We start from the raw sequence: 23,064 nt of genomic DNA on the forward strand, positions 1-23,064 counted from the left end.
AATTTTAAGAAAAGATAAATATATAGAAATTTAAGTTAAAATCATTAAAAATTATTTAAAAAATAATAATATAATATTCATATTTTTTATTAATTTTAATATATTTTTACATATTTGTATGTAAAATTTAGTTTTTATAAAAACAAAATTTTATTAAAAAATTTAGAAGAAATTAATTTATTTGTAGACCTTCACAAATTCCTCAATTTAAATAGAAAACTTTAAAGCTTTTAACAATGGCCAAAGAACATATTTTTAAAATTAAAATTAGTCTCAAATAAATTATTGGTTTTTAAAGTTTACAAATTATAAAAATCAAATTATACAACACTCTAAAAAATTAATTTTTTATGTTTTTAATCGATATAAAATTTTAATGAACCCACGTACCTTGAATATATATGTCTCCTATTTAAATAAAGCCATAGATACTTCAGACCAAATATTATAATAAATAATAAGAAATTAAAAATATTGACAGACTGAAGGTATTTTATAGTATATCCTTTAAATTCTTTTAACAGTTTTATCTATTAAGAGACAATGAAAGACTTAAAACCGAAAAATCTGGAGACTTTATAGTACTCATAACGTTTATAAATACACTCCAACCTTTCACAATAAAATAATCATTGATTCACTCACTACGAATTACGAAATGTTTATTAATTTTAATTACATAACTTCCTTATCTCATGGTGCATCTTCAAGTGCTGCGCCACTCGACTAGTTTTCTTAACATTTACGGTTTTTTTCGCACCCAAATTCCGCCCATTAATCAATTAATCACTGACGCATTCCGCAAACAGGTACGTATTTCTGTCGGCTGATCTAATTCGCATTGGCTTAGGTTAGTTTTTTGATAGAAAATTTAAATTTTGGAAAGTTCACGGTGTGAAGGTCGCCCCAATGTGATATATGAGACAAACAATGTCGAAATGACGCCAAAAAACCCGAAAGGATAACAAAATATATAAATAAATGATTGTAGTTTATTTTTAACGTTACTATTATGTAGTTGTATCAAATTGACTCATCTTTAAGTCGCACGTTACACAATTATGGTTAAATAATGTGTAACAATTGATCATCACGTTGTATTTAAAGAGGTAATTGTGGTTTGTGAATTTATGGTAGCTAAAACAAAACCGCAAAAATCAGATTTCCGGTATTCAAATTGTTTTACGTGCCATGTTAGTCACGTACTTTAGTTTGCCAGTAAAAACCTGGAGTACGGTACGGTATGATCTTTAAGGAATTACCCAGAAAATCATCTAAATAATATTAGGCATGTGACAACAGGAAAAAAATCATTATAATCGCATGCAACTTTTATTTATAGAATCTGTAACATTGGGAATAACAATCAATCAACTGGAACATGTCGTTAATAAATTAACATAACTTTAACATCCTGTACCTGGTAATTTTGTTAATTTAGTAGTAAATGGGCATTCCTGCCAAATTTTCGTTACACTCTAATTATCTCACTACTATTTGTTAATTAACACCCAAAATTATATAATTAAATTATACAGCCAGACTAGTTACGTCAGTAACTTTTATTTGTATTCGGTAATTTTTGTTTGTTCTCTGTAACATTACCGGTGCAATGTTGTTTTAGTTCTTATTGCAAAGAAAATAAGTCGGTGTCAGACATTATCTAACAAACAGTGTGATCATAGAAAATAATAGTTATTTATTCTGTGATGAGATCAAAAAGTGTCGAAATTGTTTACAGATTAAAGAGTCCTCCTTTTAACTTTATTAATTACTTAATTATCCATTTTTTTAGGTGACATTTTTAATTGGGCAGACTTTATTTACTTCGGTGTGACAAGATAAATTTGTCTGATGAACAAGTACCAATAACAACTTATGAGTTATACAAATGTTCTCCTACATTTTTGCCAATTGAAGACGAAACTAGTTTTTTATTTATATTTGTAGCCTTCCACCATGGATGAATTATTAAAATTTCATGCAATTTTCCAAGTTTAGCTTATTCAATTATAAACAAACCACCACAGAAATGAATAATTTGCACACTTAACACATTCAAATTACCCTTAACATAAGTAAAAGACCATTTCCTTAATATATTATTGCTGTAAACTAATTAAATCCTTCAACATTCATTTGAAATTAGTCACAGTACAAATCTGAGAAGAAAAAACAGTCATCCTGAGTAACTGGACGTAATTTAATGTAAATGGCACCGGATGAAAAGATTATTTATAGCGTTTTAATCGAAGCAAACAACAACAAAAAGCATTATTTAATGCCACCTGTAATGCAGCTCAAGATCTGGATTTTATATTGTTGTTTTACATAATTGAACTGCCGGATCTTAAACCGACACGTGTCACTTCTAATATCCCATTCGAAGGTAAAAAAAAATCGAAATTAAAAAACAATTAAATTACGATAATTCTTATAATTGGTACAATTATCGCCGTGGCAAATTTTTCGAATGATTTATGAATTTTCAAATGGTACTCGTTCATAAAAGTACTGCGATGTTTGGATGTGAATGTGTGTAACGCAGTTTTTAAAAAATGGTGCGTATTCATGATGAAATAAAGTGCAGGTTTTACGGCAGTTTGTTTTGAAGCAGATAATCATGCAGGTTTTTTAGTGAAATTGATATGTTACGAGATGCCTGTTAAATATGCAGTAGTTTGAGCTATAACTAATTGTTGTTAAAGCAACATATTTGTAGTTTCAGACAATAATTGAGTATGTGTTTATAATGTTTATTGTAACAATTTATATGTTTAAAGATGTGTATTATTTAATCCTGTAAATACACCATTCTATTAGCAGTACATAAATATTTATTGACATGAAGATCAACCCACACATCTTCTCCATAAGTATACATAACTATATTACTATTGTACAAAGATACATTTCTAAAATAAGTGGTCAAAATTTTGGAGCAGTATATTAGATATATAAATTATATAGAAATATTTTTCGACAGTTTCTCCTAAAGAAAATACAGCCCTTTAAATTTCAAATTTTTTCTCATATTTCCGTAACACACGGTCCAATTGTGTTTAATTAAGGTGTGTATTATCCTAAAATATGTACTTATTATTTAATCTAATAAACTTTTTCTATAATGACACCGTAGTTTAGATTGGGGTGCTCCTCCTTTTCTCTCCCTATTTACCTCGCCATTGAATATTTTTTAAAACCATTAAGCTTTTCATATTGTTTGCATAATTAAGAAGAAAAAAGTGCTCTTGATTAATTTTGATTATTACAGCCGTTTTTGAAATATTTCAGATTTAATGTTCACTTTAATTTTCTTCAAACATTAAATCTGAAATATCTCAAAAAGGGCTGTAATAATCAAAATAAATCAAGCGCACCTTTTTTCTTCTAAATTGTACTAAGAATATAAAAAGGTTAACAGTTTTAAAAAATATTGAGTGGTGTAGAAAATTGGGTGAGAAAAAGAGGTGTAACCCTCACAATCTACGCCACCGTAACAAAATGTAAAGTTTATTACATTGAATTGTAAGCATGTACATTAGAATAATACACACCAATAATGAAGAAAATGTAAATATTTTTTTTTTCTAAATTTTCTTCTGAAAAAAATACAGCCCTTCAAATTTACATTTTAAAAACTACTTTTTTACTCATATTTTCTTTCTTATTCTTTTGTCCAATTGTGTTTAAATTTGATATGTAATATACTAAAATTTGTACATATAATTCAATGTAATAAACTTTTTCTATAACGACACACAGTACCGTAGATTCTGGGGGGTTCTCCCCTTTTTCATCCCCTAACTTCCTCATCATTGAATATTTTTTAAAACTATTAGGCTTCTCATATTTATTACATAATTTAGAAGAAAAAAGGCACTCTTAATTAATATTGATTATCACAACCGTTTTTAAGATATTTCAGTTTTAATGTTTGAAGAAAATTAAGTGAACATTAAATCTGAAATATCTCAAAAACGGATGTAATGATCAAAGTTAATCAAGAGCACCTTTTTTCTTCTTAATTATACAAAGAATATGAAAAGCTTAATAATTATAAAAATATTCAGTGGCGTAGAAAATAGGGCGAGAAAAAGCGGGGCTGTATCTTCTTCAGGAGAAATTTTCTTCATTATATGACGTATTCTAACTGCTTCCAAAATTGTGGATAAATAGAATCAATTACTGATTTCAGCATAAAAATATTAATAATTTTAATTTTAATGAAAACCATTTTTATGATATTAATTTATTTACTTATAAAAATATTTAAAAATCTTTTTTTAAATTTATCATAAAATTTATTTACATATTAAAAAAACCTGTGAGAATATTTGAATTTTTAATTAAATAACCAACAGATACTGACAAAATTCTAATACGTATACGGATGTGTATAATAAATGAGTATTTAAATAAATAAAAAAATATATTTATCGATGGACTTTACGAGATTATCCCCTGGATGGAAACCAGTCGTCGATCCACGGTCTCGGAATCGATTGTATTTCTTTGGGCGAAATTCCGCGACGAGCACACCTCGAAAAAAAGCTCTGCGTCTTCGCAGCATCCTGTTCGCCCAGACTCGCGGTCGCGTGCTTCGCCGAAACCGATAAGCAATTTGCGCCGTTGCCAAAACCACGTAATTCCATCAAAACGGTACGTTTCTAACTTTTTTTTTTTAATCTGTGGACTTATCGTTAACTAATTGAGGTAAACTCGGTGTTAATTTGTTCGTAATGTGCAATTAACTTTTAATTTTGTTAATTTCTTTAGGTTTGTACGCAATATTTTTGACGTAATTTTGTTTGTAGGATTAAATTTGCAGACACGTCTTACAAATTAAAATGACTAATCCGATTTTAAACTGCATTTAATCAACAATTTATTAAAAAAATATATATAGAAATGTCTAAAAGAATTCAAGTAATAAATAATATGATTTTACAATAACATTGTAAACAATTAAGTATATCATCAATTTACTTTTTAAAACCTGTTATACAATACAATTAAAATTTTATGGACACTGAGAGATAACAGTTGTTATGCCTTTATTATCAAACTGTTCTGTATAGTTTTCAAGGACATCAAAAAAAACCAGATTTTATGTGATTCTGTCCCACCTTATTTCTTCAAAAAAATAATTGTAAAATTGTAAAACTGGAAGTCACCATTTACATATGTTAATACCTAAACGTTATTAGCTTTGATTTGATTACTTTATTACGCAAAATTGCCTCACTTTAATTAATATTGATTAACATTTTAGAGGATGTAGTTACTTATAGTATGCATATCTTGAATACGAGATTGTTATTGTATACTGTTTTTGTTAATACTTTAAATGTTATGTTTATGTTAAAAAAAAATTCATCATTTGTGGTAAAATGGTCAATTTTTATTTATACCTTTAGGGAAAACAATAATCGAATCTAATCAATACGTAGAAAAGCTTTGAAATTAACATTTTAAAGGAAAGCAATTAAAACATTTATTATTGCATTTGAAAAGCAATAAAATAAATATAAAATCACTATTTTTCTTTATTTAATTGTTGTTTGACAGAATTTAAAAAAGATAAAATGTTATTATAGATTTGATCATCATTATTTAATAAAATTTAACTTTTCCACTTGAAAATTGGGGTAAATTATTAACCCCAATATATACAAAATCAATATATTTTTTATTGTTTGTGATTTTTTATAAAGAAAATCGTTGTTATTAAATATAGAATATAAACAAAATAAAAAATACATCATCATCATTATTTAAGGAAATTCACCTTTTCCACATGAAAATTATGGCAGCTCATTTAAATAATATGAAAAAAATGTAAATCAATTTTGTTTTTCTTGATTTTAAGATTTTTTTAAAGGGAAAATTTAACTAAAAAATATATCGTGCATTGAAAAGTGTTAAAATAGATATAAAATCAATATTTCTCTTTATTTTTTATTGTTGTTTGGTGATTTTTTTTGTAACTAAAAAATACATTAATATATTTGAAAAGCAATAAAATAGATACAAAATATTTTTCTTTATATTTTTTCTTGTTTGTGATTTTTTATAAAGAAAATGTTTTTTTCCTTCAATTTAGTATTTTTTGAAAGGGAAAATTAGCCAAAAAAATATATGAATGCATTGAAAAGCAATAAAATTAATATAAAAATCAATATTTTTCTTTATATTTTTTCTTGTTTGTGATTTTTTATAAAGAAAATTGTTGTTATTAAATATAGAATATAAACAAAATTAACAAAAAATATGTTTTCATCATCATTATTTAATGAAACTTACCTTTTTCACATGAAAAATATGATTAATATAATATTAACCCAATAAATAATATGAAGAAAATATAAATCAATTTTTGTGTTTTCCTTGATTTTTTGAAAGGGAAAATTAACTAAAAAATATATTAATGCAATGAAAAATAATAAAATAGATATAAAATCAATATTTCTCCTTATTTTTTTTTTTTGTTGTTGGTGATTTTTTATAAAGAAAATTATAACTATTAAATATAGAATATGAACAAAATAAAATATATATCTTTTCCACATTAAAATTATGGTACTTTAGTAACCCAATACTTAATATAAAATCAATAAAAATCAATATTTTTGCTTTTGCTTGTTTTTTTGTGATTTCCTTGATTTTGAAATTTCTTAAAGGGAAAATGTAACTGAAAAATATATTAAAACATTGAAAAACAATAAAATAGATATAAAATCAATATTTGATTTATTTGTTTTTTGTTTGGGATTTTTTATAAAGAAAATTATTGCAATTAAATATAGAATATGAACAAAATAAAAAATGTTTTTCATCATTATTTAAAGAAAATTACTTTTTTCACTGATAATTATATTTATTTATTATATTATAAATAATATAAAAAAATTTTTTCTGTTTTCCTTTATTAAGAGATTTTTTGAAAGAGAAAATGTAACTAAAAAATATATTAATGCATTGGAAAGCAATAAATTAGATATAAAATCAATTTTTTTTTGTTGGTGATTTCTTATAAAGAAAATTGTTATTAAAAAAATAATTATAAAAAAAATAATCATCATTATTAATGAAATTAATTAACTCAACAAATAATCAATTTCTGTTATTTCTTGATTTTGGAATTTTTTAAGAAGGAAAATGTTTTTAAACATAGAATAAATAAATATCTATGTTTTCTGTCAGGACAATACTACTGACAACAAATGAATCATTGTTTAATGAAATTTACATTTAATAATTTATTATCCATGATAATTATTGCAGTTTATTAACACAATTAAATACAGAGAATTAAATTACTGATTAATTATGTTAATTTTGTACAAAAATTGTCACAATTAGTATGTATTATATTTTGTCTATTATTATATAGTCTGATTTCTTATTCAGACTTAATTAATTTGTCACAGTAATATTATTAATTAATAATATTTTTTTATAAAATAGTGAATTTTATTATGAATAAAAATGACAAACTTATTAATTAATCAAAATGTACACATAATAATATTCAATTTATGTAATTCATTACTATGAATGACAGGTGTTTATTTCACTTTACATAAAAATATTGTATTTTATTTGTTAAAAGACTATGAAAAAAGGAAAAAATATTTAATGTTTAATTTATAAAAAATTAAAATCACAATAAATCTTTGGTGTCATAACAAGTTAATACTTTTACCTATTTTTTAAATAATTTTATTAAAAATAAAAAAATACGTATATGCCAACAAATTTTTATATTGTTCCAGTGTGTGATTTAATAAACAAATATAAAGCAACATTTTTGTTCACAAGATAAAAACAACATTAAGCAACAATTATTAAAATTTTTTAAATTAAACAAAAAATAAAATTAAGAAAAAAAAATTGTAAAAAGAAAAAAACAAAATAAAGTAGCGGATCTCGTGTGGGGGGAAATCGGTGGCAACGTCGTCGGACGAGATGCTGGACCGGCACGACGTTACTTAAGCGACCGGCGACGTCGACGCGGGACCAGTAAAGCGGCGCTCGCGAACCAGTGTGCTGAGTTCTTGGAGAGTGGTGTGGTTGAATTAGTGGATGATATCGCGGAACGCACGTTAGTTTGTTGATTTTGCCCAATCAAATTGCATATCTGTCTTTGACGTGGAAACTTATCTCAGACGCAAGGATGGAGAACAGAAGTTTCGTTCCGGATAACGTAAGTCAAGTCGATGCGGTGCGGCGATTATCAATTCGTGACCTAGCCCAACGAGTAAATAATTGCTGGTCGTTAAATGTGACTTTTTAAATGAACTGCCAGACATAAAACTATTTTATAAATGTGTAAAATATAAATAGGGAAGAAATAAAATATTTACTATTTTTAAAATAACAATAAATAATTAACTGCGACCATAAAAAATTGTTTTTAATTGAAATTTCACAAAATATTGTTATTTTTATTATAAAAATATTTATATTAATTTTATACCTATAATTTAAAATAACAATATTAAAATAACTGTTGCTAGAAAATTCCATAAAAAATAAAGTAATTTGAAATTTACTATAATTTTGGAAATTCATTATTTCTATTCTATTATTTATTTTCATATAAACAAAACATAAATAAAAATAAAAAAATTAGAATCTTTTTAAAATTTTATTTTTTACTATAAATTATTAAAAAGGTTAAGTCAATTTTTAATAACAAACCTAAACAATAATATAATTGAAATATTTTGATTTGCCTTTTTGAGAATAAATTATAAGAATTTTTTAAATTTTTTAATATATTATATTTTGTTAAATTATTCAAAATAATATTATAAATAATACATTTGAAAATTGTAATTATATTTTTAGATTCTTTATAAATTATTTTAAATACATTAATCGTTTCAATTTTATTTTTTTTAATTAAAATAAGATTATTAAATTATAAAAAAATAAATATTAGAAATAGTGATAGTAAATATTTTAATATAACAAGTGAAAAATTATTATTAAGATTAAAAATAAATAAGATTTTTGATGTTAAATGTTTAAAAATTTAAATTATAAGAATTTCAGAAATATGTATAAAAATCAGTTAAAATATTTATTATTTCTTTTTTTATTTTATAAATATTTTAATAATTGTTTAATTTTTTTAATATATATTGTGTTTATTATTTTTTTTTTATAAAATTCCTTTTTTTTTTATTTTACAAATTATCACATAATTAAAAATAATAATAAATTTTTAATTCTTTTATTTACTCAATATTTTTATATAATAGAAACTTTTTACAAAAGAGAATAAAAATTAAACAATTTATTAACTATTTAATCCATAAAATTTATAATATAATAATAAATTATATAATAAAATTTAACGTACATTTCTGACCCAAATTTTAAATATTGCTGCTTTATGATCTTTTAATTAACATTAATTTTTTTTATAAATTTTATATACATATTTTATAAATTAGAAATTTTATTAAATATTTACTTCATAAAATTATTAATATAATAATAAATTATATAATTTAATCTAATTTTCTTACCTTAAATTTTATATTATAGAATATTTTAACAGTTTTTTTACAAAAAAGAATAAAAATTAAGAGTTTTATTAAATATTTAATTCACAAAATAAATAATATAATAATAAATTACAAAATAAAATTTAAAATATATTTCTAACACAAATTTTATTTTTTTTTTTTTAATCAATATTTTTAAAAATTTTATATAATAAAATATATTAACAATTTTTTATAAAAAAGAATATTAATTATATATGTTTAACTCATAAAATAAATAATATAATAATAAAATATATAATAAAATTTAACCTAAATTTCTAACCCAAATTCAAAATTTTTTAAATTGTTTTGTGATCTTTTTATTTATTCAATATTTTTTTAAATTTTACATAATAAAATATTTTAACAATTTTTTTATAAAAAAGAACCAAAATTAAATATTTTATTAAATATTTAATTCATAAAATTTATAAAATAAATAATATAATAATAAATTATATAATAAAATTTCAAACCTAAATTTTAATTTTTTTTAAATTCTTTATGACCTATTTTTTTACTCAATATTTTTAAAAATTTTATATAATGGAATATTTTAACAATTCTTTATAAACAAGAATATAAATTATACATGTTTATACATTTTATAATAAAATTTGACCTAAATTTTTGACCCAAATTTAAATTTTTTTAAATTGTTTTATGATGATATTTGTTCAATATTTTTTTTTTAAATTTTACATAATAGAATATTTTAACAATTTTTTATAAAAAAGAATATAAATTAAATAATTTATTAAATATTTATTCATAAAATTATAATAATAAAATTTAAACTATATTCCTGACACAAATTTCAATATTATTTTTTAATTGCTTTATATTTTTTTTATTTACTCAATATATTTATTAAAATTTTTTATTGTAATTTTTTTAAATTGATTTGTAATTTTTTATTTACTCAACATTTTATTAAAATTTTACATAATAGAATATTTTAACGATTTTTTAGAAAAAATAACAAAAATTAAAAATTTTATTAAATATGTAATTCATAAAATTAATAAAATAATAATAAATTATATTTGATAATTTTTTATAAAAAAAAAATATATTTACACTTCATAAAATTAATAAGAAAATAATAAATAATACAATACAATTTAACCTAAATTTGTGACCCAAATTATAAACGTTACAACAATAAAAATTATTGCCAACAAATAATCCTAAAACGCCAATCAAAAATTACCGTCTCCGTCACATATAATTGTATATTGGACGCTTCGTCAAACATTTTACGACATCCAAATTATTTATTTATTCTATTAGCTTTTCCTCATTCAAATGCCGTGTGTCACCGTTTTGTAATAATCGCATTCCCACAATTACGCTAGTGTAAAAACCTACAATATAAACATGCAAACATCTCGTAAATCCCAAATCGACAGACGAGTACCATGAACCTAAATAGAAAAAATTATATAAATAGTAGTGATCTCCGACGTGTACAAATATTGACTCCGTAATGTTGTTAATTATCAACGAACGTATAGTAAAATTCCCCCGGGCTATTTATAGCAAGGAGGCTGAAAACAAATTCCGCAGACTTTTCTTTCGGCATTTTCTGACCTTTAGACTTCGCCAAGCAACAAAAAAAAACTGTTAATTAAATACCCAGGATGACATACGGCTTGTCACAACTGAGCGGCACATAATTCCTTCAAGGAGACCGCATAAATCTGCGTTAAAAAATGTCAAAACATAATTAACAAAAATCCACTGCTGGTACAATTCAATTACGGACCGAAATCAGATTAATCAAACTGCCATCAATTAAACCCGATGATTCGCCGGCGAAATGCGTGCAGATCAAATAAATTAATTTCTTGTGGACACTCAAGGATGGTGACTTAAGAAGGGAATGCGAGAAATGCATTAAGAATCTGGATTATTAAAATGGACATAAATGTTACTAAAATACAAATAAAATAAGTATAATTAAGATAAAAATAAAATAAACAGAGATTTTATTAAATTATTTTATTTTTTAAAGGCTACATTAACTCAAATTTTGTTATAAAACAGAAATTCAACAAGATCAAGAACAAAAAGTAATAAGTATTTTTAATATATACTGTTTTTCATTAAGAGAAACTCAAGAAAAAGGTAAAATTTTTATTGGAAACAGTTCAATGAATATTTTCTCTTGTAATTAAAATGAAATATAGGTAATCCGGCATTGAAGCTCTTAAGGACATTAACCATTAGCGTTGTTCAACGGTTAAACAAGCAAATGCCCAATTATTACAGCAAAGATATCTTAATTAACACAGAAAAACAGAGGTACAAAAGGATCTCATAACGTTGGTTGGTGAACCTTGACTCACATACATAATTACAGAAGATAACGTCTATTATTTTTAATTTGCATTTTCGCGTACTCACACACCGACCTATTACATGCCCACAAATGACCATTGTCTTAATTGCCGGACGCATCGCAACAAGCCATCCCGATGGATTCCGGAGCCGTGCAGAATCCGCCCGGAGCTTAAACTGAACATTCCAGCCGTTCGATGTCGTGCCCGATTTGCGTTCGCGTTCTTATCAAAAGATCTACGTCCTGCTGCAATAAATAGAAAAGGCAGGCCAATGCAAATGGGAAAGCCGAGGAGAAAAATCCGTTCATAAATTAACGGTCGTTCTTTTTTCTTCTAAATAATGTGAACGTTTCCGTTAATTGATACTGATTAATTGCCTTTGTGGGTTTAATTTTAATGATAACGTGAACCTTATTTGTCTTATTCATAGGTGAACCTTATTAGGATGTAAATGTTCACTTTTTTTTAATTAATTAGAAAGGAAAATCTATAACTTTTTAAACAAATCATAAAAACTACGAAGCCTTCGATGTTAATGTTTAAATTATTACCTTTTATTATTATTATTATTATTATTATTATTACTATTATTGTTAGTTTAAACATTAAGAGAAAACTATTTAGATTTTATGGTCACTTGTTACAGTGTAACTGTTGGGTAGGGCTGAAATTATAAAAGTGGTTTGAATAAATTATTTGACAGATATTGAAACAGGCAAATTTACATAAAATTAGTTTATTTTTTATGTAAAAATACACATTTTTTATTAATATCAGATTTGTAGGAGTCTATAAAAAATAGCATTAAAAATGCAGTTAAAAATAGAAATGTCATTAATATTTATAATTTTTTAGAAGATTCGAATAAAATAAATAAAAAACATAAATTTTATTTTTTTTTACAAATTACATGAATTTTAAAAACCAACATTAGAAAAAAAATCATTTGATTTTTTACGTAAAAATACTCATTTCTTATTAATATCAGATTAGTAGGAGGAACATTAAAACTGAAGTTAAAAATTGAAATGTCATTAATATTTATAATTTCTTAGAAGATTTGAATAAAAGAAATAAAAAACATAAATTTTATCTATAAATCCTATTTTTTTTTCCAATTGCAATTTTAAAAACTAAAATTCAAAAAAACTTTAAATGAAGAATTTAAAAAACTATTTACATTGAGAATTTTTTAAATAAAAGAAAATTTTATTCAAAAAAAATATGGACTACAAATTAAAATAATATTAATATGTTTTTCAGAAGATAGAAAAACATATTTTTTCAAAATTACATTAATTAAATCAAAATCAAAAATTATATTTGAAAATAAAAATATTAAAAAATAATGCAAAAGTAAAATAATAAAAAATGGAAATTAGAAATATTAGTAAAATAGAAATAAAATTTAATTAAAGTAAATTTTAAATTTTATTATTATAATAATAGAATATTATAGAAAAAATAAAAATCTAATAAAATACAAAATTAAAATAATAAAAAAATATAAAAACATTTTATTAAATTTTTTTTACAAAAATACATCATATTAATTTTGAAAATAATTGGAAATTAAAATAGTAATAAAGTTTAATAAATATAAAATTTAAAATAATATTAATATTGAGTGTTAAATTAATTTTAAAAAGCAAAATTATAGAAAAAAAATAAAATACTAAATTAAAATAATAAAGAAAAATAAAATACTAAATTAAAATAATAAAGAAAAATTAAATATTTATTTTGACTAAAAATAATATTAATATAGACTAATTTTTTGAAAGATAAAAAAATATTTTTTTTACTAAATGCTAATTTAAAAAAATATATATATAAATATACAGAAATGGGCTAAAAATAAAAAATGGAAAATAAAATAGGTATATTAGAAAAATAGAAATAAAATTTAATAAACATAAAATTATTGATATTAATATTATTAATATATTCTAATTTGTTATAAGCTTAAATTACTTTTAAAACCATAATTATAGAAAAAAATAAAAATCTAACAATGTACAAAATTAAAATAATAAAATTAAATTAAAAATATTTTCTTTCAAAAATTTTGTTTAAAATTTAGACTATGAAATAAAACAATATACAATTTTTTTAAGGATATCGAAGAATATTTTTTTTACAATATTACATTAATTTTAAAAATAAACTTAGAAAATTAAATTAATCCAAACTAAAAAAGATTAAATATATTAACTTTGAGAATTTTTAAGATTTTATTCAAAGACTGCTAAATAAAATAAAAATATAAAGAAAATTAATTAATTAAAAAACTTTATATTAATTAAGAAACTTTTTATAAATATCAGAATATTTAAATTGAATTCGACAAGTTTAAATAGACATTTTATAATTAGTTAGTATTAATTATGTACAAAAAAATACTCCAAAAGTATGCTTTACAAAAGAAAAGCAGGCAAATGAAAGTATGAATGTATTTATTATAAATATTAATTTAAATAAGAAAATTTACAATAAATTATTAAATAGAAATGGTTAATCATATTTTCTTACTACAAGCACATAATAAATGAATAGAGATGAATGAAAATGAATGAATAATAAAGTCACAAACAATATTGAATAGAAATTTGTTTAAAATCTAAATATTTATATAACCTCCAGATAAATATCCACAATTGTTCAATCATAAAAAAGCAATACTTGAAAACAGGATCTTTCAAAAGAGCACACGTTGATTTTCTAGCAATCCATGATGTAAACCACGTAAACGACAAAACGTTGCTCATATCTGGTGCACCTTTGGTAACATTTCGTTACGGTCTTCTGAGCTAATTAAAAAGGAATAGTCGAACGTTCAAATTTAGGAAAAAAAATGTTCTTCACATATTTCCTAGTTATTATATAAAACCGTCCTTTTTACTTTTCTTTCTTCGACAACTTCAATGACAAATAACCCGAAACGACACAACCATCAACCATCAGTGTGTTGTTCCATTAAAATTAACACGCCATTGTTTAGGTACAGGGGCGAGACCGTTTGTATCAAATTTGGGTCAAGACAAACGATTTTTACATTCTCTCCGGTTAATTTGGTCGTGAAATTCTAATGGTGCACTGTAGACAACATCTAAATATGCAAAACGACCAGTTTTGTCGCACTTTGACAACGTTCTTCGGTTGCCCAACTTTTATTTATGTAACGTGAACGTTTTGTTGTTGTTATTCGGCCGTAAAAAATATTAAATATTAAATTCGCGGGTTAATTTATAAAAATAATTTGGGTTAAATTATATAATAATTTGCAGGGGATTACAAAATAACAATTATTAAGGCACGAAGTGGAGTATGTTAGAGTACCATTAACAACTTTACTTTGTTATACAATACAGCACCGTAGTCTTTACCTAATTACACAGTTTACATATTTAACGGGTTACTCATGAGAAATTTCGATTAATTTTATGATAACATTGACACACAAACATAATTACGTACAAAACTAATGATGATTGAATTTATTTATCGGTGATTTCTCAATTTTTATTGTACGACGCCAGCCTGATCAATGTTTGAGATTAACTAGAAGAAATCAGAGCCTTTAAAGGTCGCAGCACTTGGTGATCCCATGTCATTCTCATGGTTGAACATATCTTTTAATGTTTGTGGGTAAAAATCAAGAAATATTAATTACAATATGTGTGTGAGGCTGTCCAACAAACGTTGCCCCCGTTAAATCACAGTTAACAGCCATTGTCCACAAGATTACGTAACAGTGCATTAACATTTTTATCGTTGAACTGCTAATAGTGGCTAACCTTTTCTGCTGAGACTTGCCGTGCCGAAATTTATTTGTTTTCGCCAGCTATTCCGGTGAAAATCCCCAAGACGATGCGACCTTGCCTAATTACCAGGCGATGGCATCCAAACCATCCGGATCTCATCTGCCTCTTTTCAAGATACTTGTGTGTGGAATAAATTACATAAAAATACAAACTACTGTTACGTTTTCGAATTGATTGGTTAATTTAATTTAGATTTATTAATGCAGTCGTAATAGCTACCGTATAATCAATTACCGTGCTGAAACTGACCCGAGCTCGTATATCATTTAAGTCGAATTTAAATCAAGTGACGGGCAATTACAAATTGATAATGATAATTAACCGCTGCCGATTTCCATAAATTTCAATCGATTTGAATACGTCCTTTTGTGGGACGGTGAATCATCTAGGAACGATTGTCCAGGACCTTGCGTTTGAGGTCCTGCCGGAAGGACGGACGGGTCGGGAGAAAACTGAGTGTTTTTGGGATCTTCAGTTTGTGAAATTTCACTTTCGTTCGCGCGTGCCGACGTTGCGAAACGTTGCGAGATGTAATTGTTCAACCTTGATCTCGTATCGACAGGTGGTGCAATGTTTGGCACCGGGATTCTTTAAATTTCGTCTCGGGTTCGAGTTTCTGGAAACGATTAACGTGCTGCGATATTAGTCATAATTTAACCCCATTAAGAAGGCTACTAAGTTCCCAGAAAAAGCAGTATTTTTCTTTGACTTACCAAATTAAATTGTATTTAAAACATTTGAATAGTTATCTAAAGAACATTTGCCATATCTTCACTATAAACTTCTTGAATCGTCTCTTAAAATAACAAGGTGGTAACAAGATATAAATTTATAACTTCAAATTAACTAAATTTTTTATATTTCTTGAAATAAAACACATAATAGAGTAGTCAAAATACAATTGAACTTTGGAATGACTATTAAGAGGACTAAGACCACTGAAAACTCAAAAAAATCATTATATTTAAAACATTTGATTAGTTATCTTTAAAAGATTCGCCATATTTTTACTATAAACTTCTTGAATCACCTCTTAAATTGGAGGTAACAAGATATAAATTTACAGTTTCAATTTGGTTGAATTGAAGACGATAAAGTTAACATCAGAAGAAAAGAAAAGAATTATTTTTTATCTGTCTTCTAAATTTTACACATTTTTACATCAGTTGAAACAAATATGAATTGATAAATTTTGTGTTATTTTTTTTTAAATTATTAAGAATTCCTTTGAAATATTTGACTTATCAAATTTAATGGCAAATATTTTGTTTATAATTCTGTCAATTTGTGAATTGTACAAAGTTTTTGGTCATATTTTGACCTCATTACATTCAAAAAAGAGTCTTGAATAAAATTTTTAAGAATATTTATTAATCTAAGTCAAAATGTAACCAATAACCCCGTACATAGCCTTCACAGAAGGTTATACATTTATGTCTTTGAATGGTGAATGAGGTATGTTTCATAAAAATTCAGAAATTCTCCAACCATTTAATTTAAAACTTTTTCTATGACTCTTATAGTAAAATGTTTAATAGGAGACGATCAAAATGTAACCAGTAGCCCTGTAGATATGTGAACTGAATTTTTAGACTGTTTCATAAAATCTCAAAAATACTCTAAGAAATTTTATTCAAAACATTTTTTATATTTCTTGCAATCAAACACATAATAGAGGAGTCAAAACACAATTGAAGATGACCATTAAGAAGTCTAAGACCACTGAGTTCTCAGAAAAATCAGTATTTCTCTTTAATTTACCATATTAAATTGTACTTAAAACATTTTAAACTTGTATCGAAAAGATTATTTATCTTGAAAATATTTTATATACTTTTTTACTAGAAACTTTTTGGATTTTAAAATAAAGTAGAGGTAACAAGATATAACTATAACTTTGATAGAAGACAATAAACTTAACATCACAAGAAATAGATTTTATCTATTTTTTAAATTTTTTATATCTCTTTTTTGTTTTCTTCCAAATTTCGTTCAAAGATTTGTTCAAAAAATGTAAGATATCCTAAATTATCATTTAAATGTGGTTCTTGTACTGAGAATTTATTGTTCCCCCAAAATTTAATGCCAACTATTGTTTTTTATTGTCAAATTTTGAAGACACAGTTATCATAGTTGAATTGTATAACCAATAACCCAATATCTTTTTGGTTTATATTAAAATAAAGTGGAGGTAACAATATATAACTATATCTTTAATAGAAGACAATAAACTTAACATCACAAGAAATAGTTTTTATCTATTTTTTAAATTTTATATATCTCTTTTTTGTTTTCTTACAAGTTTCTTTCGAAGATTGATTCAAAAATATAAGTTATCCTAAATTATCATTTAAATGTAGTTCTTGTACTAAGAATTTAAAGATTTCCCCCAAAATTTAATGCCAACTATTGATTTTAATTGTAAGATTTTGAAGAAACAGTTATCGTATTTGGACAGTATAAGCAATAACCCAATATCAATTGTAAATTTCGACAATTAGATGTAAAGAGTTTTCGTGTTTAATTAGTAGAAAGTTTGGATGTTTGATCAAGGCGTTGCCATTACATAACCATTAACGAAATGCACTTCAAATGAACGTGTCCCCAATAATTAGCCAAATACGCCGCACAACAAAATAAAAACGTGCAAACAAGAAGGTCACATCATCCAGACATTGCGAATTATCCACGACTGCCATTATAAAAAAAAATATATATATATAATCGTGGCGAACGATCAAATTCCTTCGTTATCTCGTTTTAGAATCACCGATATCCTTCCAAATTCCTAAGTCATTCCAGTCACGTCCAGTCAATGTCTGATACAGGCAAAATAACAGATATGGAAATAGCGTTGACAGTCGTTGTAAAAAACGAGGACATTCTAAACGCACCAGAATCGTTTTCCTTGCAAAAAAAATCGCTTAGGAATGTTTAAAAACTAGCCGGGTGCGGTCCGGACAATAAAGGATCTGGTTTTTGTGTGTGTGTGTGCGGTCCTCCAAGGACTCGGAAATTAGTTGTCGGGCCCATTAAGTAAAAAAAATTACAAGGAGTGCACGTTTTTTATCTGGCGATCCTGCGGTATGCGACAAGTGGCACGCAATTTAAAAAAAAATTGTACAAACTTTCTACACTCGAAGTCCTTGGCTGATAGAAAAAAATGCATGTTACATTTGTCGTTTTTAAGTCGTTAATTACCATTTATCACCCTTCCCCCGTTGATGAGAAAGTTCTGCGTGCATCCCGATCTCGATTAAATCAGTGAAAGGTGATTATGTAAATTATTATGCGCCGATGAATGAACACACAGACGTAATTAGAATCAATAGGCGGTCAAAAAATCGGTTTACTCAGTCGTGGGACAGGTCACAAAACCGTTAAATTAGGGGGAAAGCCCAATTTTTTTTAAAAAAAACCGCATCTTTTTTGCAGATCCCAGCAGATCTCGCTAAGAGTTGGCACATACCAAGACCCACACTAGCTCATGGCTCAAAAAGCTCCAAAGGATCAACGTCTAGTAATAACAGTACACAGGTAAGGTTTTCTTAATTATCCGCTACTGAGAATATATTAATAAAGTTATTCGGTGATAGACCGGATTAATTACCATTTAAATAGCTTAACACGGATTTAGCAGCTGGTTTTTTATAAACGATTGGCGCCTAGTTGGGTTGATGCTCGCACTCCTGGTATTTCGTTAATTTATGCATTTTACGTGCAAAATACGAAATTTGTTTTGATGTTAATTGCAGGATTTGAAACAGTCGTTTATTGGTTATTTTTGAATAATTTCCAGTCAAACTAAGTAACACTTGATCTTGACCTTAAGTTACGAGGATGTTAACTACGATTTTAAATTTAACTCGGGCCTTCTTGTGAAACGCTGTGAGTCACACGTTATCGAAATCAATAATAATGAATTTTGGGAAAGCAGGAATTATTCACTAAAGTATTAATTGATAATGAACCTTGAGTTGTTTATGTAGATATATAAAAAGTACGATTTAAAAGACAATGTTTTCCATTATGAAATGTTATATGTCATGGAACAAGTTTTATAAATATTACTAAACATTGTAAAAAGTCGAGAATTTTCCCTTCAAAAAACAATATTCAAATAACATGAACAGAGGATAATGAACAAGATGCAATTAACTTTCTGTGGTGGTTTTTGGGTCATGCGATTTTAATAAGTATAATAGACAATATGTATTAACAATTTGAGCATATTACAATAAAATAACACTTCATTTCGTTTCATAATCACCTGAGAGAACACGTTGCCGTTTCGCAACTTTCCTCTTGTGTACGTGTGGTTAGCGTGAAGCGTTGCCGTGATTAATGAATTCATACAAAACTGGACAAGTACGACTGTTGCAAAACGTCGCCTTCAAGTTCAAGTACAACCCCAAAACGGATCTAAATTTACATGAGTTTCTCGATTCGTCTCCAAGCAAATGTCAACTCAGATAAAATCAATAAAAATATCAGTCAGCCAACACACAATCCTGGGTGATCCTTAATATATTATTTATATATTCACAATTATCTTGTAAAACCCAAAATGGTACAAGATAATTGTTTAATAAAATAAGGATGGACAAATCAGGCCTTTAATTTATTGGAATGTTCCTCAGAAAAATCAAAACAGCATAGAAACACAGAGAGGTACAGTTAACCGGTATCGAATCTCAATGACAGAGCCAGAAAAAACCATCACAATCTATAGTGAACTATGATTTCTGCATGCCCGCTTAGCCTTGCATGTCGTTCTACTCCCGCAATACCTGCTTCTGGTTACGCAATCCCGCAAAGGACAGAAGCAATTATACCGCCTCAGTGTGTCAATGCGGAGGTTAATATCGATCGTTACCACAAGGGAAAACGCCGTTGCACAACCACAAGCAAGGAAACTGACCAATTTATCTTCCATTTAATTCCAGAGTGCACGATCAGGATCGTTGTTGCTGACCGCCGCCAATCTCGCCCAGATCCACCAGGCGGACGAGGCGATGGAGGCGCGCGACGCGGCCACCACCCGAAACCAAAATATCCAGTACTACCTCCAGAGTGCGGGCGGCGGCGACGCCCTCGGTCTGCCTGTCGGCGGTTTGGGGGCGGCCAAAAAGCCGGTCGAGCCCGACAACGTGTCGATAGCCAGTTCGATGCACTTCACCGTCGTGAACATGAACACGAGACAGACGGCGCCCAAGCGCAGCTTCTGCAGGAAGCATCACATCACGATACTGGTGCTGTCCATGTCGGCGCTGTTCACCATAGGGATACTCACTGCCATATTTCTCTTAGAAAGTAAGTTTGCCGGCAAATTTAAGATGTATTATCAAACTAATGATTTATTGTATTTGTTTCAGTGAGGGCCAAGAGACAGAGGTATTAATCGTTCACCAAGAACGATAACCAACTACTTCAATCGATGGCATTTACCATTTCTCTAGTTAGGAATATTATTTATACATTTATTTAATTCGATTTAACTATTACCTTTAAGGAAGCCCTTTACCAATTCGGACCAAAATTTGTGGTTGTTTTTAGAATATAAGTTGTAAACTAATTATTTTTGCTATTACTGTGATATGTGTATAAAACAAACAATCATAATGTATAGTATTTATGTATTGTCGTTTCTGCGGTGACGGAGTTAACCGGCATCCGTGGGAAGTTTTCGTAAATTTATTTTAAATTAAATTATCAATAAAATTAAACCATAAACGTTTTATTTACTGACCACACCTTTCATTCATCTCCTCAGAACATTAAACTTTAACTTGTTTGTATTCTAATTTAATTGAAGGTTTTTACAAATCATACGTTCCATAATATTCAAACATATCTTATCTAATATATAACAAATAACATAAATTTGCCAATTTGGCCTAATTCAACATTTTTTCCTTACAAATACGTAGTAAAATTTAAAAAATAATATTTAAAGTGATAAATCGTCGTCTCTTTTGATTGCTTAGGACAAATATTTAACAATTTTATTACACACACACAAATTATTCTTTATGTAAAATAAACATAAAAAGATTGTATGGAATATCAACCAATCATATTTATTAGTTTAAGCAAAATTACTGAAAACTATAATATATTCTTTAATAAATTCTGAATAACAAAATTTAAATTTTAATAATAATTTAAAACAAAAGAAATTTCCCAAAATTAAAATTAGTTTGTTTAATTTAAATTAAATATAAACAAAATAATGTAATATTTATTATCACAATGATGTCTAGGTAATTAATTTTAAATTATATAATTGCTCACAATAAGCACCCATAATAAATAGATTTAAAAATATTATTTAAATTACGTTCCATATATTGATATATGCAACCCAGATTACACCCCATACACCCATCAACAATTATTTTATCAATATCGCTCAATAAGGACCCCATGCCAAAACCAATAAAAAAAATTCACTTACCTCTATATCCTGCAGAGTCTGAGTCCACTTGTACTTGTCCAGGTCACATCCATTGCCACTGTTCGGCTTGAGTTTACCCTTCTCAGACTCATCCTCATCGTCCTCAACCTTTTCCGCGTCCTCGGCGGGTTGAGCGGGGCCAGGAGTGCCCCCTTTCTTTTTCTCCAATTCTGCTTGAAGCTTTTCAGCTTCAGCATCAGACAACTCGGTGATTGTGGCTGGTTGAGATGTTGCCTCTTCAGCTTGTTTTTTAGCGGCAGCCGCCGCCTTTTTGGCTGCCTCTTTTTCGCGGCGCTGCTGAAGTTCTGTCTCGTGATTAGCACGACTGATTTTTTCGTACTTTTTGAAGGTGTTCATTACGAGCTAAAACGGTTATTGTTAAAAATTTGTTTGTTGTTTTTTTTTTGTGGTTTTACGGTACCGATTCCCATTGTCCCTCTTTTCCGCCGGTGAAGAAGTCGGTTTTCCTGCCGAGGAAGTTGACAAAGGTGTCCAGCAGCTGGAAACATCATAATTAGGCAAAAAATCCGGTTGGACGATTTTTAGGTTAACGTAAACATATTCTAGAATTTTCTTACTTGTGAGGCTCCCTGAGGATGATGCTGCGCGATCGACAGAAAAAGTGAGTCGAATTGTTCAACTTGATCGGCGTCTCCACTCATTTTCAGTCCGGGCTAATTTGTAATAATACTGTTTGGAAAAATTGGACGATTTTCCAACAACACCGCTATCGACCAAACACGAGGTTCGTTCACTGTCAACAAACAGTGTCGCCAACCGAACGAATACTAATTGTGAACAAAAGTTTTATATTCCAAAATTTTTTACAAATGTCAGTAGTTGTTATGTGGTTAACTGGTAACATTAATTCATTG

At 26.6% G+C, this 23,064-nt stretch overlaps 2 protein-coding genes across 3 annotated transcripts in view; one reads left to right on the forward strand and one right to left on the reverse strand.

Annotated features, from left to right (window-relative positions):
• The window catches only part of LOC109599528 (uncharacterized), an 81,189-nt gene extending 59,735 nt beyond the window's left edge, over positions 1-21,454 (forward strand). The window contains exons 1-4 of one of the 2 annotated variants that reach the window (XM_020015533.2): positions 8,019-8,209; positions 19,168-19,269; positions 20,679-21,045; positions 21,108-21,454. In XM_020015533.2, coding sequence (XP_019871092.2) covers positions 8,180-8,209; positions 19,168-19,269; positions 20,679-21,045; positions 21,108-21,133 — 525 coding nt within the window. In that variant the 5' untranslated portion in view covers positions 8,019-8,179 and the 3' untranslated portion in view covers positions 21,134-21,454. Of the gene's footprint in view, positions 1-8,018; positions 8,210-19,167; positions 19,270-20,678; positions 21,046-21,107 lie in introns of those variants that run through there. The other variant, XM_049966977.1, reaches the window with a different exon arrangement.
• LOC109599525 (nuclear migration protein nudC) overlaps positions 1-22,956 on the reverse strand; it is an 89,443-nt gene extending 66,487 nt beyond the window's left edge. The window contains exons 1-3 of the mRNA XM_049966976.1: positions 22,768-22,956; positions 22,611-22,688; positions 22,190-22,552 (exon numbers count right to left, since the gene is read on the reverse strand). Coding sequence (XP_049822933.1) covers positions 22,190-22,552; positions 22,611-22,688; positions 22,768-22,851 — 525 coding nt within the window. The 5' untranslated portion in view covers positions 22,852-22,956. The remainder of the gene's footprint in view (positions 1-22,189; positions 22,553-22,610; positions 22,689-22,767) is intronic.
• Positions 22,957-23,064: the final 108 nt, after the last annotated feature.

Source organism: Aethina tumida, chromosome 4 (assembly GCF_024364675.1).
Source record: "Aethina tumida isolate Nest 87 chromosome 4, icAetTumi1.1, whole genome shotgun sequence".
In the NCBI taxonomy this organism is placed as follows: Eukaryota; Metazoa; Arthropoda; class Insecta; order Coleoptera; family Nitidulidae; genus Aethina; species Aethina tumida.